Consider the following 17,278-nt stretch of genomic DNA (forward strand, 5'->3'; position numbering starts at 1 on the left):
GGGGGACTTCTTGGAGGAATTAGATAATCTCCTCTCACACATCCCTGAAACTGGCCCTCCCGCTGTACTTCTCTGAGACTTCAACCTCCAGACAGGGAAGATTGACGAACTAACATCTCTGTTAACCACCTTTGCTTTCTCACTGTCTCCATCCCCACCAACTCATAAAGCTGGCAATGTCCTTGATCTCATATTCTCAAGGAACTGCACTACTTCTAACCTCTCTGTAAACCCGCTTCACACATTCGATCACTTATTCATTTCATTCTCTCTACCCCTTTCCAAACATAACAAACTAATCTCTTCTCATCCTGCACCTGTCCGCCGTAACCTTCGTTCCCTCTCCCCCTCTACCTTTGCCTCGTCGGTGCTCTCAACCCTCCCTTCCTCTGACTCGTTCCAACTCCTGCCTCCAAACTCTGCTGCAGAAACTCTCCTCTCTACTCTCTCATCCTCTCTGGACTCTCTCTGTCCTCTCACATCTCAGCAGGCTCGTCAGTCCCCTCCTGCTCCCTGGCTAAATGACGCACTGCGTGCTAATAGAACCATCCTTAGGGCAGCAGAGCAGAAATGGTGGAAATCTAAACACCATAAAGATCTCCTAACCTATCAGGCTCTCCTCTCCTCTTTTCCGCTTCGATCTCTCAGGCAAAAAGCACTTTCTTCCAAGATAAGATCCAATCTTCCTATTCCAATCCCCCAAAACTATTTTCAATCTTTTCCACCCTCTTGGACCCCCCCAAAGCCCCTCCCCCCTCCTCCCTTCTGTCAAGCGACTTTGTTAACCACTTTGAAAAAAAGGTTGATGACATTCGCTCTAATTTTTCTGACTCCCCTTTACTCACCGCTGGGTCACCAGACCCTCCCTTCACCCACACACTGACCTCCTTCTCCCCTCTCTCTCCAAGTGAGGTTATTACCTTCATTACCTCTGCCCGTCCTACCACCTGTCCTCTGGACCCTATCCCCTCAAACCTCCTTCAGACTATCGCTCCTGATATTCTACCGTTTCTCACCCATTTCATCAACACTTCTCTAACTTCTGGTCACTTTCCAAACAGTCTCAAGGAGGCAAGAGTAAACCCTCTCCTAAAGAAACCCACTCTCAACCCGTCTGATGTTATAAACTACAGGCCTGTCTCTCTCCTCCCGTTCCTGTCTAAAACACTTGAACGCGCTGTCTTTAAACAACTCTCCTGTTATCTCCATCAGAACAACCTTCTGGATCCGCACCAGTCTGGTTTCAAGGCAGGTCACTCCACAGAAACTGCTCTCCTTGCTGTCTCTGAGGAACTGCACATGGCTAAAGCAGCATCCCTCTCCTCTGTCATCATCCTTCTGGACCTGTCTGCTGCATTCGACACGGTGAACCATCAGATCCTCCTTCGCACTCTCCAAGAACTTGGAGTTTCAGGCACTGCACTTTCCCTCCTCACCTCATACCGCAAAGACCGTACCTACAGGGTAACTTGGAGAGGGTCCGAGTCCAACCCTTGTCAATTAACTACAGGGGTCCCTCTGGGCTCTGTTCTTGGTCCCCTCCTCTTCTCCTTGTACACAAACTCGCTCGGATCTGTCATTAGCCCGCATGGTTTTTCATACCACTGCTACGCTGACGACACCCAATTAATTCTGTCCTTTCCCCGCTCAGAGACCCAGGTCGTTGCACGCATCTCTGCTTGTCTAGCTGACATCTCCCAGTGGATGTCTGCTCATCACCTCAAGCTCAACCTTGACAACATTACATTACATTGCATTTAGCTGACGCTTTTATCCAAAGCGACTTACAATAAGTGCATTCGACCAGGAAGATACAACCTTGAAGAAAACAGAATCATATAAGTACATCAGGTTTCATAGAGCCAAACATTTCAAGTGCTACTCAACTGGCTTTAGATAAGCCAGCCCTTTATTAGTATATAAGTGCTTTGTTAGGAAAAGATTGTCCCACTCTTGACCTAACAATCAACATCGGCACCTCTGTTGTTTCCCCGACTCAGACTGCAAGGAATCTGGGTGTGATCCTTGATAACAAACTGTCCTTCACTGCAAACATTGCTGCTACAACCCGCTGCTGCAGATACACGCTTTACAACATCAGGAGGATACGTCCCCAGCTGACCCAGAAAACAGCGCAGGTTCTGGTCCAGGCTCTCGTCATCTCACGCCTAGACTACTGCAACTCCCTCCTGGCTGGTCTACCTGCATGTGCCATCCGACCTCTGCAGCTCATCCAGAATGCAGCGGCTCGTCTGGTCTTCAACCTCCCTAAATTCTCCCACACCACGCCGCTCCTCCGCTCCCTTCACTGGCTTCCGGTAACTGCTAGAATCCACTTCAAGACAATGGTACTTGCGTACCATGCTGCGAATGGATCTGGCCCTTCCTACATCCAGGACATGGTTAAACCGTACACTCCAGCACGTGCACTCCGCTCTGCATCGGCTAAACAGCTCGCTGCACCCGCACTGCGAGGGGGACCCAAGTTCCCATCAGCAAAAACACGTGGGTTTGCTATCCTGGCTCCAAAATGGTGGAATGAGCTCCCCATTGAAATCAGGACAGCAGATAGCTTGCACATCTTCCGGCGCAGACTGAAAACTCATCTCTTTCGACTTCACTTCGAGCGATAGAATTACTAACTAAGAACTGCTAACAGAGCACTTATATACTAAGAAATGACTGGCTTATCTATAGCCAGTTGAGTAGCACTTGAAATGTTTGGCTCTATGAAACCTGATTTTTTTTTTCCTAGCTCAGTTTAGTACTTTGATTAATTTATTATGTTATATTATTTTCTGTTTGATAACTTGCTGCTGCTGTTATAAAATAATGTCCCAGTTTGGGATCAATAAAGAATATCTATCCATCCGTTCCATCGGTCCATCGTATTGGGCTTTAATACATTCACTCCAGTAATTTAATATGGGCTATGGTCTTACTTATAGACCTGCAGTCAGTAATGTTTTTGTTCCCTCCCAGAGCTACCAGCGCAGCGCCCCCCCCAGATCTGGCACCCTAGGTGACCGCATATGTCGCCTATGCCAAAGACCGGCCCTGACTGCAGTTATATCTAAGTCATTTATTTTTTACATTGCCTTGGAGGGGATCCAAAATAGCAGCGTTCAGGACAAGGTGAAATGTTGTCATTTCTGAACAGGAAACCACTGAAGTGCAAATGCTGTTTTTACATTGTACACTGAATTAACTGTAATAGAGAGCAAGGGTCACAGGGAACAGGGGGTTCTCCCACATTCTGCAGCACAGGCAGTATGATAAAAAATAAAGAGCTTTTTGAACATTAAAGCATGGAGACATGTCCCAGTAGAGACACTACATACTAATATCAGTCTGAAAAAGAGCATAATATGTCCGCTCTAAATAAAAGTCTAAAACTGATTATACCTCAATTGACATGATATGACTGGTGTATAAAACATTTCCATTTACTAATTCATAGAAGACACTCTCCATGCGATCCAAAAACATTCATCACAGCCAGAACTCTCCTTATTGGTGTGGTTTTATTTGATTGTGAAAACATTAAAAAAGCCGTGGCGTTTAAAGCTCTTTAAACCTCAGACAGGAAAATCATTCTGTAAGATAGATTGCAGGGAAGTGCCCTACAGTGAATAGCAAATAAGGCCAAATGGTTGTTGTGGCCCTAGATTACAGTTATTATTAAGCTTTAGATGAGCCTCTCCATCACATATCTGACAAGCTGTGGGAGTAGACCTAGTGATCTGATACATTCTGCACAATGGAACTAAACACATCAGGAGGAGGACACTCAATACTGACACTACTGTTACATGTTGAAAACAAAGTCTAGATTAGTGCATGTAATGCTACAGTCATTACCGTGACCAGTAACGTGTGTAGTTGATATGTTAGTTATATCTGTAGCAAATGTCAATTAAGGGTGTTAGCCAGAACAAAATCTGAATTTAATTATTGATAATGACATAGTATTCATTAGTCCAAAAACAACAATTGAGTTGTTAGTCCTTCTACCTTCAGACTTGAGTGAATGAATTGACAGTTTTGTGAATACAACATATGATTTGATGCTCTTTGATGTTTTTTTCCTGATCAGGCCTTATCAGGTAATATCTTAAAATGTTAGTAATTCTAGTTAAATATTACAATAAATTATGTACACAGCTATACAAAATGTCCATCTTATGTAAACATGAGATCTGTATTTAGATGTTCTATTCATAAATTAGTTATTAGATAAAGAGATTAACATGTAAATGTAGTTGTCAATTATTGGGGAACACATCTCAATCAGAAATATCAGATCAGTCGGATCTAAATGACATCTGTTAAGTTTGTTCACATTTTTTCAAGAAGGGAAATTGGAGCTACAAGTTGAGAGGTTGCCTTATTTTGTCTGGCTGTCAAGAAATTGAATAACTAAAAAAGATAAATGCAGTTCAGCTATTGGTTTAGTGTAGAAAAATATGCATATGAGGAGGAGCAAAGCAGGCCCTAAACACAACATAAACCAGACTCAATCACAAACCCTGAGACAGAATTAACCTTTCAGCTTGTAATGATTGATTTAAAGATGGATATAGAATATATGTTTCAATTATTTTATTCAAATCACAGACAAAGTACCCTGGCTCTACATTTCCATTCCATGCAAAATCAGCGTGCTATAACAAAGCTTCCTGTTTCTGTAAAATATGTCAAAGTCAATTCATTATATTCAGTACCATAGACAAACAAAGACGCTTATTGTCACATCTCATTTATTGTCTTCCACCATTTCATTTTAAATTTGATAGAACCAGATTTAATTTCCTTGAGGAAAGTGGACTTTCATAGTTACTTTTTTTGGCACCCAAACAGGTTCCAATTAACTGTTATCAAGAGACTGAAAGTTGCGGTGGGGAGTAAAGCTGGGTGAATCCAAATGCAGAAAACAATGGATACAGGTATATAAAACCATTAGTTTTTTATACTGGTGTTTAAAAACCCGTTTGACGTAGAAAAGAACATTTAGAATACAATAAAAGTCTACAAAAACAATTCAAATTGCAAGCCTACCCTTCTCAAAATAAATGTTCTGCATTGACCAGTATACCTGTATGCTTCTAAAGTCCAATTCATGCCCTGACTAAAGCTGTAACTTATTTGCTTTGCCCGAGTTTCTCACTACAAAAAGTGCATTGATCAAACCCAAAAACAACCCTTTTTCTTTCTGATCACCTGAATACCGAGCGGATTTCCTCAGCTGACTCAAGACTCACAGTGGAATAAATGATCTGTTGTAGAGGGTCTGCTGCCTCACCAACAGTTCCTCCTTTGCAATGAATCTTTTTCTTAGCCTTCGCGCAGGCCGGATTGGTGGATAGGTGGAGAGCATGGTCTCAGGGGGAGGGGGGAGATGTTCTGATCTGCAGGTGGAGATGAAGCGGTGGAGAGAAAACAAGGCTGTACTACCTCATGTAGGATCGAGCAGCAGGGAGAGGGGGAAAAGGCCACATCCTCGAGCTGTGCTTCTCCGCCCGCATGAATAAAAAATCCAGAATTCATAATGCATGATCAAAGTTATGCCAGTTATCCTGCCTGTCACTGCTCCTTACTTTTATTTATCTGGCTGGTTGAAGATGCAGCGAGCCTCTGTTTTACTTGAAATGCTTTACTGGTATTCAGTTTCTTTTGGACACGTGGAACCCCAGGTAAATTATTACGGAATTATTGGTTCGAAATTCTGTCATCATAGATCTTTCCTGTTTTATCCTCACCGTGTTGATAGCAGCACATGCAGATGGGGCACTTTTGTTGCTGCAATTCATATTTCTCATGAGAGTAATACACTCATCAACGTTGGAAAAGGAAGATCAAATAATATTGCATGCAGAAAATCTGGAGAAGACTGCCAACAACATATTTTGACCACCCTGTCAGACAAGCTGAACCAAACTCCACTGAAAAAGACTGCCTGAGGAAGACAGGAGAAACTCCCTCTGAAGGGAACACAGGGATTTTAGCCTTTGCAGACCATTTACATGCACAAAAACATGTACATGGAGGGGAAAACAGCTAAAAGCATAAAAGGACCTTTATAAATCCTTTTTGAAAGTGTAACTTCTCCTTGTCCAAAGGAATATGAATGTCAAACGCTGCTTGGCTTGAGAACATCTCTGATCCTGTAAGAATCTGTAGAAACCAGCTAGAGGATGTCATCACCGACAGGAGAGGGTCCCTACCTGCTTTAAGACAGATACCCTCATCCCCCTGCTGTTTAATTGTATGCCTCCTTATATATAATCCTTTTACTGGAAAAAAGTTGTTTACTACAACAGGCAACAGTTGTGCTGTGGGTGTCCTGTTTGTTTGCAACCAGAAGTGACACAGGAGATTGGACAGAAGTGGAGCAGGGTGAATCCAAATGAAGAAAACAATTGTGGCAGGTTTATACAAGCTTTATTAAACTAAAGCTGAAGGACCAGTGGCCTTTACTACGAAGCCGGATTTTCGCTTAGCGAGGTAACTTCAGGGTTAACTCTGGGTTTCCGGTCCTACGACGCTGGTTCTCTTCTTACCGGGGTAGATCTCGATGGTAACTTAAGCTGAACGGCAAACCTGCTCCGGAGCAGGTTAGGTTCCAGAATAAGAGATCAACTCAGTGAAAGCACCGCCTGCTGACCAATCAGAGCTCCGTGTGCGGAGTTTAAAGGTCCCATGTCATGGCCATGGCGCTGATCATAATTCCATTGTTGCGGTCGACTAAAATAGATTTATACTGTGCAATTTTCGAAACTCACATTGGTTTCTCATACAGCATCTCTGTATAGCATGTGTATTCACTCTCTGTCCTAAACAGCTTGTTGGAGCTCCTGCCCCCCCCCCCCCCTCCCTGTGAGCCCAGTGTGCTCCGATTGGTTAGCTCGGCCACTCTGTTCTGATTAGTCAACCACCAGAGAGGCTCGGCCCATGTCTAACAGTGCTTTTTTCGGCTCACCCTGATGGGAACATCAGTCTTACGATGGCGTCGGTAAAGCCGTATATGTCACACTAACTAACCTAACTGTAACTACAACTGTTGTTATTTAGGTGCACTTGTGGAAACTGCGCCATGATGCCTACCGAAGTGGAAAACGTCTGTTGAAAAGAAATTAGAAAAGAAGCCTAGCTGACAGTTACAACATTATGTAGCCAGCTAGCTGAAAACACCAACAGTAGCACATAGGGATGTAACGATACCAAAAACTCACGGTACGGTAATACCGCGATAACAAGTCCACGGTACGATATTTATCGAGATATATTGAAGGAAAAAAAAATTCTAAAAAAAAATACAAATTTTTTTTTTTTACTCCAAAATGTTTTCTTTATTAAATAATAAATCTGATTTGTACAGCATTTAGTATAGTAGTACATTTAAATTGTCAAAACAGTAACAGACTGGAACAAGAACAAGTACTACCAAACAAAAGTATGCATTTTCTTTGTGCAAATAAACAAGAACATTCAATAATCAGACCCTGCAATAAAATAGATTTGAAGTAACTCAACTCAAACTCTCTCTCACTCACTCATCAGACAGGTTTCTTTTCAGGAAGATGAGCATGTCAACATTTCCAGGTAGAAGCTGGGATCTTTGGGCGTTTACAATATCCCCTGCTGTGGAAAAAACTCTCTCACTCGGCACTGATGTGGCTGGGACAGAGAGATATGCTTTGGCCATGGGGGACAGCAGTGGGTAACACTTTGCATTGTCTCTCCACCACTTGAGAGGACAGTCAGAGAGTAAAATAGAGGTCGCTTTGCGGTACAAGTCAATTTCAGCCTGGATACCAGTGTTGTGCTGTGCGACGTGCACTTCTTCACTGAAAGACTCCCCAAGGAGATCTTCGAGTGCTGTCTTTTTGGAAGGAGGAGATTGTTCCTCAGCGTCATGTGCTCTTTCCCCTTCTGTTTCACTAGGGTTCTATGCAAGCAAGCAGAGGTAGAAAAAAAACGTCTTATCTTTCTTTTCACAAAAACAACAGAGGCAAACCCACCTTACGTTATCTGAAAAAGTTACACAGACACAAAAAGAATATTTAAATATGTACCTGGTTCTGCATCTGTGTGGCTTTCAACTTCAGCCTGTCGAAAACGTCCTCCCTCTGACTGTCATTTAGCTGGTGCAAGCTCCGGAACCGGGGGTCCAACGCAGTGCTCTCTTGCAGAAACTTGTTTTGCTCCCCTTGGTATCTGTCTGTAAAGTCCTTCAGTATGGCTCTCTTCATTTGGGCGATGGTGGAGGAGTCCTCATCGCACTGTGCCATGCTTTGCTCTATCATGTGCTTGAGGGGCACAATGAGAGAGACTGTAGGTCGAGACTCATCGCACAGCACGGTGGTTGCTTTTTTCAGCGGTGAGAGAAGCCGAACCATGTCCTCGGCGTCCGTGATGTCAGCTGGTTCAAGAGTGTCTATCTCGCGTGCGTTGCGCCTGACTTCAGCACTGAGTAGCGTTGCAGCGATAGCTTGTTGTTGCTCCAGGTAGCGCTCGAGCATGTCAAGCGAGCTGTTCCATCTTGTGACCACATCCATGATGAGTTTATGCGCAGGCAGGTTTAACATTCCCTGTTTGGTGGCCAGCACAGCTGTGGCAGTTGAACTGCGGTGAAAAAACGCAGCTACACGCCTCACTCTACCAAGCAGACGACTTGCCCGGTTTACGTTCAAACCCGCTTTTGAAGCGAGGTTTAAAGTGTGTGCAAAACACTTTATGTGTGGGGAAAGACCGGCCTCTCTCACCGCTACATCCATATTCCTTGCGTTGTCTGTTACGACAGCAATGCCTTGATTATTGTCGAGTCCCCACTCCAAAACAGCAGATTTTAACACCTTAGCAATGTTTAGTCCAGTGTGTGATGTGAAAAGAGGCCGCGTCTGTAAAACAAAACTTTTAATTTCCCATTCGCTGGTCATAACATGAGCCGTGACTGTAATATAGCTCTGCGTAGCTCGTGAAGTCCACCCATCTGTTGTTATTGAGATGCACTCTGCTTCTTTGAGGCTCTGTGTCACTTTAGCTTTTGTCTCTTGGTACAGAGCGGGTAGCACTGTTCGACTAAAGTATGGCCGTGATGGAATGGCATACTTGGGCTCCAGCGTGTTTACTAACCTCCGAAATCCACTGTTGTCGACCACAGAAAACGGCCTTAAGTCTTTGGCCATGTACTCGCCGATGCACCTTGTTATTTCCTGAGCTCTTGGACTGTTAGGGGGAAGTGGCGCTCCAAATATTTCTGTCAGAGTCAGTTGGCCTGGCTTAGGCATTTTCCTCACAGTAGGTTGTTGTGTTCGGAGCTTTTCTGGGTGGTGATGTGACAAATGACTTCTCATGTTCGATGTGTTTCCCGAATTGTAGGCGACCGTCGCCCGGCAGGATTTGCAAATAGTTTGGCGTTTGTTAGTTTGCTTTTCACCTTTGTCATTTCTTGAAACGGGAAAACCAAAATGCTGCCACACAACAGCTTTAAAAGTCGATGGAGCATCCTCAATTTCACAATTTCTATTTAGTTGGTCAGCACGTTCGTCTACTCCATTCGCCATTTTCTCGTTGTGTCTGAGTGTGAGGGCGGGCTTGCACGCAAAGGATGATGGGAGTATTCTTGATTAGTATTATGGCGTCCTCTGCTGTTCAAACAAAAACATTACAGTTTTTATTTACAGGGCGAGATATAAATGAATGAACGGTAATATCGCGGTAGATCTTTTCAGTCTCACGACGGTATTGAGCCGTTTCATTACCGCGATACCGCGGTATTCGGTATATCGTTACATCCCTAGTAGCACACAACATTATATGCCAAGATATACACCATACATACTGTCACGGTTTGTGAAACAAGCAGGACCCAAATGCAGATATAAACTGAAAATTCCTTTATTTCAAGGCTATGATATATATAATGACAGAACAGAACACTCACCGCAGAACTAGTCAGGGAACAAGACGAACCAACCCAGACAGACAGAAAACCCAGAACTTAAATACACACAAGACTAATCACACAACAAGATACAGGTGAGGAGGGAGGAGAAAACACAGGGGCCCAGGTGAACATAATCAGACAATTAGACACACCAGGGAAACTAATGACAAGACAATAACCCAAAGGAAAACATGACATGGAAAACAGCAAAAACACCCAAACCTACACAACTATAAACGTGACATAACATGAGAATCGTGACATAACCCCCCCCCTCAAGGGACGGATTCCAGACGTCCCAAAAAAACAAAAGTCCAGCAGGGTGGGTGGAGGGGGTCTGGAGGACGGGTCTCGGGCGGACGGCCCGGGGGCAAGGCAGAGTTCAAAAAAGGGGAATTCGGGCAGACAGCCCGGGGGCAAGGCAGAGTTCAAAAAGGGGAATTCGGGCGGACGGCCCGGGGGCAAGGCAGAGTCCATGGAGGGAATCTCTGCCGGACGGCCAGGGGGCAAGGCAGAGTCCGAGGAGGGATGAAGACCAGACAGCTCCGGAGGCCGGTAAGGAGCCGGTGTCGGCAAGATACCCCATGGAAGAGGACACAGGACCGGCAGGACCCCTGGCAGGAGAGCAGTCGGCGGAATCCCCAACGCGACAGGACATGGAGTTGGCAGGACCCCCGGCAGAAGAGTAGTCTGCGGGACCTCCAACGGCACAGGACATGGGGTTGGCAGGACCCCCGGCAGAAGAGTAGTCTGCGGGACCTCCAACGGGACAAGACATGGAGTTGGCAGGACCCCCGGCAGAAGAGTAGTCTGCGGGACCTCCAACGGGACCAGACATGGAGTTGGCAGGACCCCCGGCAGAAGAGTAGTCTGCGGGACCTCCAACGGCACAGAACATGGGGTTGGCAGGACCCCGGCAGAAGAGCAGTCTGCGGGACCTCCAACGGCTCAGGACATGGGGTTGGCAGGACCCCCGGCAGAAGAGTAGTCTGCGGGACCTCCAACGGCACAGGACATGGGGTTGGCAGGACCCTCGGCAGAAGAGCAGTCTGCGGGACCTCCAACGTGACAAGACATGGAGTTGGCAGGACCCTCGGCAGAAGAGTAGTCTGCGGGACCTCCAACGGCATAGGACATGGGATTGGCAGGACCCTCGGCAGAAAAGCAGTCTGCGGGACCTCCAACGGCTCAGGACATGGGGTTGCTGGCGTCGGACGGACAGCCCACAGGAGACGAGGTGCTGGAGTTGGCCGGTACGCCGACAGGACTCGAGTAGCTGGCGTCGGCCGATGAGTCAGCAGGTGACGAGGAGCCGGAGTCGGGACCATGGTTACTGGAGCCGGCACTGATGCCGGGACCATGACTGTAAGGTCCGGTTCTGGAGCCGGAAACATGGCTGTAAGGTCCGGTTCTGGAGACGGAAACATGGCTGTTAGGTCCTGTTCTGGAGCCGGAAATATGGCTGTAAGGTCCGGTTCTGGAGCCGGAAACATGGATGTAAGGTCCGGCTCTGGGGCCGGAAACATGGCTGTAGGGTCCGGTTCTGGAGCCGGAACCCTGGCTGCTGGGCGCGGAGCAGAAGTATGGACCCTGGCTGTGTAAGCCAGGTAATGGAGTATGGAAGCAAAGCTGCGTGGGCCGGCACTGGAGCACTGAGCCACGGCTGCTGGGTCTGGCGCTGGAGCCGGAACCATGGCTGTTGGGCGCGGAACCCTGGCCTTGCGTCTCTTAGGAGTTTTTTGGAGGCTTCGTGGACCCCCAAACTCCAGACCAGACCCCAAGAAAGGGTCAGAAAATGAGGACTGGCTCTCAGGCCTACGTGAAAAAATCCTAAGCCACTCGGGCAACAAGCTCCAGAGCCAGGGCTTGCGAGCAACCTCCTGACGTGCCTCCTTCAACGCAGCCTCTCTACCCCGTCTAGATGAGGCGCCTTTCCACGTATAAAAAATATACTCCAGAGAATATCCAAGACGTTCCGCCTGTAGCTTCAAAAAATCTGCTGGGTCCATTTTAAGGTTGGTTCGTACTGTCACTGTTTGTGAAACAAGCAGGACCCAAATGCAGATATAAACTGAAAATTCCTTTATTTCAAGGCTATGATATATATAATGACAGAACAGAACACTCACCGCAGAACTAGTCAGGGAACAAGACGAACCGACCCAGACAGACAGAAAACCCAGAACTTAAATACACACAAGACTAATCACACAACAAGACACAGGTGAGGAGGGAGGAGAAAACACAGGGGCCCAGGTGAACATAATCAGACAATTAGACACACCAGGGAAACTAATGACAAGAGGAAAACACAGGGAAAAGGACCAGACAATAACCCAAAGGAAAACATGACATGGAAAACAGCAAAAACACCCAAACCTACACAACTATAAACGTGACATAACATGAAAATCGTGACACATACCCCACACCCTGCTGAACCTCCACAACATGTACAGATTCGATTATAGACCTTTGAGGCGTAGAATGGAAGAAGAGTAAGTTATTTTTGACCTGTAATAAACTACTACTGTGTTTGATGAAAAATCAAATCATGGTTTGCTATATATGAATTATATATTATAGGAGCAAATCATTCAGCGAAGAAAGGCTACTACAGATGTAGCACCGAATTTCAGACTCCAGTTTACAGCTTCCTGCCTACGACCTGCCAAAGACCAGTATTGAGGAATGTTAAGCCCTCCCACTATTTTCCAAGAGGGCGTTGCCAGATTTTCAATTTCAGGTTTTAACCAGGAGATGTTGCTTCATTCACAAATACAGAAAGACAAGTTTGATGGACTTTCAGTTGTGTTTTGAAGAGCATTTGAACACATCAATATGTTAGATCAACTAAAGTATATCTAATCTTGTAATTCAATAATATATAGTCTTTATATATTAAATAATCATAATTATAATGTAAATGTTTACATTACACTTCTTTATTTTTGATGCTCATACTTTTACCTTTACAATCGTTTGCTTTAATATGCAGTATATTTTTGTGTTTGCTTCCTCCTGCTCCCTTTCGGACACATACTGTATGATTTATTATTATTATTAAGATGAAGATATTATTAAGATAAGATAAGATGTTACTTTATTGATTGAACATTTTAGTTTAGAATGTGCTGTCCCACGGTCACATTCCGACCATTATTTAAAACAATAGGTGCTTTCACACCGTCTACAGTTTGATTTGTATAGAGGGAGCTCTGTGGCTGAATGGCCAGCGATTAGGTGCGGCGCATTTATCATAGGTGATCAGAGCTAACTGCCTGCCGTCAGATTTCATTTAAAAAACAGATCTGATTTTAAGACTACTTCTGCGCTCATAAAGAATGATAAGAATAAGAATAATAAGTATTGAACTGGTTTAATTAATTAGTGAGTTTATTTAACACTAGAACCGCCAATCGGGTCAATTTGTGTAATGTGTGTTGTGTGTGTGCAATTTAACTTTTTTTCAATAAAATATTAAAGTCTCCCAGTCCGTGACTTTTCCTGAAAGTGTGTTATGTAGCACCCAATGTTGTTAAAAATTGTATTCTAATAGCGGTATTTGACAGGTTTAGGTAGGCCTATACAAAAACCTCTGGCGGTTCTAGTGTTAAGGTAATTAGGTACAGTAGAAGCCCTTTTTTATCAGTAACGAATTTAGCAGTTGAACATAAAAGTCAACTAACTGAGGGTCACTTGCAATGACAGTGTTGTGTCTAACTGTAAGCTTGTCACTCAGAGTAACCTACAGTTAATTTAGCTGCTGGAGAAGAAAGATCAGGGGGGGAGGGGGGAGAGAGCTGTGGTTGATGGGCCATTAGTTGTGTAAATACACAGCTGAGAGCTGCCGTTTCATTCAGACTGTTTAAAAACGGTAACAACGGACTATTTTTCTTAGCGGATGCATGTCAATTTAAATCAATACATACAACTATTTTTTAAATCAATACAACTATTTTTTAAATCAATAAAAACATTTTCTAAATCCATAAAAGCATTTCAATTAATATTGGGAGTCATGTCGTTACTTTGTTGAGAATGTGGCCATGTAATAAGCGGGGTAATTTGCAGCGACTTGTTCCTTATGGGGAAAATAACACCCGTCATGTGTGTGTAGAGGTGTGTGTGGTTAAAACACTTTCATGAAATGAAGGAGGTTTTCCTTCTATAAAACAGCTGTGGGCAGCAGTGAGAGTCACGGACATGAATTCATAGATCAAGGCAGACTGGTGCACACACTCTCCTGTCCTGCCAGGCGACACGCCTGTTCTAAGCCGTGTCCCTCACTCCTCACATCCCAAGCTGCATCCCCAAAAAGTGTATTATGTTGTTACATCGTTTCAGATGTTATGTTTCAGGTGTGCTCTGTCTATGTTCAGTGATGCAAACTTGTCACCTTTCGGCGAAATTCGCCGTTTGAATCCAAAATAGGTCATTTGTGTGATTCATGTAGATCTGCAATACAAATATTTTTGGGGTATAGGGGGGTCTGGGACCCGGAGTAATCTGCGGCCGTGAGCTGTTATGTGCCATCATGACACGCATGGTGTTCTTTTTTTATATATTATAATGAAGTGCAAGCTGTGTGCTCGAGTCTTCCTGCCTGTCGGCTCTGCTCATGGTGGATGTATAATAAGGCTCTGCTGCTCCGAGATGATGGTCTAGCTTCAGCAGCTACATTACCTACGGGTGCGTTCGTTAATATTAACTGCGCGTCCGGATTCACTGTGGCACAGACTGGACCGCTGGTGAACAGCTGTTAGAACGGGCCGTTCAGGTGTTGAGAGCAGAGCTCCCTGTCGGAGCGGCAGAGCGTGATGTGAACTGAAACGTTTTTCTGTCGCAATATTATTTAAGGAATCGTTGAGCTAGCTAGCTAGCATACATTGTCAATATCTGCTAACGTTAGCTTTAGCCTTCTATTTCTAATAGTTTTTTTCATAGACTATAAACAGAGGTGGTATAAGTATATATATATTGTACTTGAGTAAAAGTAGAAGTACTCAGATCTTGTACTTGAGTAAAAGTAGAAGCACACAGATCTTGTACTTGAGTAAAAGGAGAAGTACTCAGATCTTGTACTTGAGTAAAAGTAGAAGTACTCAGATCTTGTACTAGAGTAAAAGTAAAAGTACTCAGATCTTGTACTTGAGTACTCAGATCTTGTACTTGAGTAAAAGTAGAAGTACCATAGTGTAGGAATACTCTGTTACAGTAAAAGTCCTGCATTCAAAATGTTCCTCAAGTAAAAGTAGAAAAGTATTATCATCAAAATATAGTTAAAGTAGCGACAGTAAAAGTAGTCGTTGTGCAGATTGGTCCATTTCAGAATAACATATATGATATGTTTTACAATGATTGATCATGAAAGTGTTCTCAAAGCTGGTAAAGGTGCAGCTAGTTTGAATGACTTTGTATACTGCAGGGTAGCTTGTGGATTTACTCCAGGTGGAACTAAAGTCTGATTTAACACTTGATTATATTTCACATCATTCATCCACATCTGTGAAGTAACTAAAGGTATTAAATACATGTAGTGGAGTAGAAGTACACCATGTACCTCTGAACTGTAGTGGAGTAGAAGAACAAAGTAGCAAAACATTGAAATACTTAAATAAAGTAGAAGTATCTCAAAATTGTGCCCAAGTATAGTACTTTTTGTGTTTATGAACTGAGTTACTTTACACCAGGGGTGGGGAACCTCCGGCCCCCGGGCCGTATACGGCCCGCGAGAACATTTGCTACGGCCCTCGAGGTAATTTATAAACACACGCAAAAAAGAAAAAAAATTAAAGAAATCTAGACCGCAAAAAAATTAAACAGGCAAGTGCCTGTTTTTCCTGGCCAAGGTCAGGGTCCTTGAACACAACACGAGCTTAACGTGTCATCACGTGGTGTATGTCTCGTCTGACAGGGGAGCATGGCAGGGGAGCACCAGAACGTCACTTCGGCACTTCCAAATATTGCAGTACCCATAAGGAGCCGTACACATACCGCAGTTTCTGGGTGGCTGTGTCTTTAGTTGTAAACCCAGTGGCGATCTGTTCATCTGTCATACTGATCATACAGCAGTGGTCACCAACCAGTCGATCGCGATCGACCGGTCGAATAAAAATAAAAATAATAATGTTTGAAAAATATGTTTTTAGATGTAAACATATCATCCACCACCCCGTTAGCAGGTGCCACTTGATTGACGTATATTTGAGACACCTCAATAATATAATACATTAACCGTGCTTTATGTGAACCTCATCATGACACAAGAGAGGAAGGCAGGACTGCAATTTCCCGTGTTCAGTGAATGCGACAGAGGCAAGTCACCATACCAATCAGAGAGTTGCATGGAAATGCACGTGTGCTTGTGTCATTCAAGCTCGGCTCTCTCTCTCTCTCTCTGTGTGTGTGTGTGTGTGTGTGTGTGTGTGTGTGTGTGTGTGTGTGTGTGTGTGTGTGTGTGTGTGTGTGTGTGTGTGTGTGTGTGTGGCAATAGCGCATTTAGTGTGATAGAGAGAGAGGGCGAGAGGGAGAGAGAGGGACCGATGCTAGCGGGGACCGTGATGTTAGCATCTGGTTAGCTAGCTGCACTAACGGACATAAGGAGCTGTTTCCAAAACAAGCTGGAGGAGAGTCTTCCCCTGTCAGACTGAGGGGCTCAGGTGAGCTCAGGTGAGCTAAAGGACTCTGAGTGTTTAGATTAGAACGGTTTTGTCACAAATTATTCGAAAGGTTATTTCCGCGGTACACCTTCGATCATTATAGTTATACAAACAATAAGAGAATAAATGAAAAACAGGTATGAAATACTATATGGCAGTAAAACAAGAATACAGTTTAAAAGGGGAGTGATTTGTAAAATAGCCATAAAGAAAAAGAAAATCTGTTTACAGTTCTGTCTCATATGGGTGCTGAGAGATGAATCCATAGATCTCTTCATGTTGCTCTCAAAGTGCACCAGATTGATGCCTTCATCTTCAATATTTAAAAATAAATCTTCACGGGGGAACATCCCCCCGGACCCCCCTAGAGGAGGTGAAGACCTACAGGAGGTGAGGACCCCCCTAGAGGAGGTGAGGTCCGCCCTCCACTCGCACATAGCACTTTACCCCTGCCTATATGCTGTGAGCTGATTATGGAGCCTTCATTGTAACAGTAATTCAGATGCAATTAGCCTATATAAAAGGCCTCAAATTGGAAGCACTGTCTGGGCCGTCTTTTTCACTCAATTCTGCAATAGGTAGATCTCGCCTTTCACCTAGGCCGAGGTCGGTGATCTTGGGCTTAAAAAGGTTGGTGACCACTGATTTAATGTATATGTTTGCGAAT

The 17,278-nt window shown here is 44.4% G+C and overlaps 2 protein-coding genes across 2 annotated transcripts in view; one reads left to right on the forward strand and one right to left on the reverse strand.

Moving 5' to 3' along the window:
* The window catches only part of LOC307013648 (uncharacterized protein), a 344,030-nt gene that overhangs the window by 215,118 nt on the left and 111,634 nt on the right, over positions 1–17,278 (forward strand). The window lies entirely within an intron of this gene.
* LOC307046325 (E3 SUMO-protein ligase ZBED1-like) lies at positions 7,220–9,799 on the reverse strand. The gene is made up of 2 exons (XM_079692724.1): positions 8,076–9,799; positions 7,220–7,948 (listed from the first exon to the last, which is right to left on the reverse strand). The coding sequence occupies exons 1-2, from the start codon at positions 9,564–9,566 to the stop codon at positions 7,550–7,552; spliced, it is 1,890 nt and encodes a 629-aa protein (XP_079548850.1). The 5' UTR covers positions 9,567–9,799; the 3' UTR covers positions 7,220–7,549.

Source organism: Notothenia rossii (genome assembly GCF_949606895.1).
Source record: "Notothenia rossii genome assembly, chromosome: 7".
Lineage (NCBI taxonomy): Eukaryota > Metazoa > Chordata > Actinopteri > Perciformes > Nototheniidae > Notothenia > Notothenia rossii.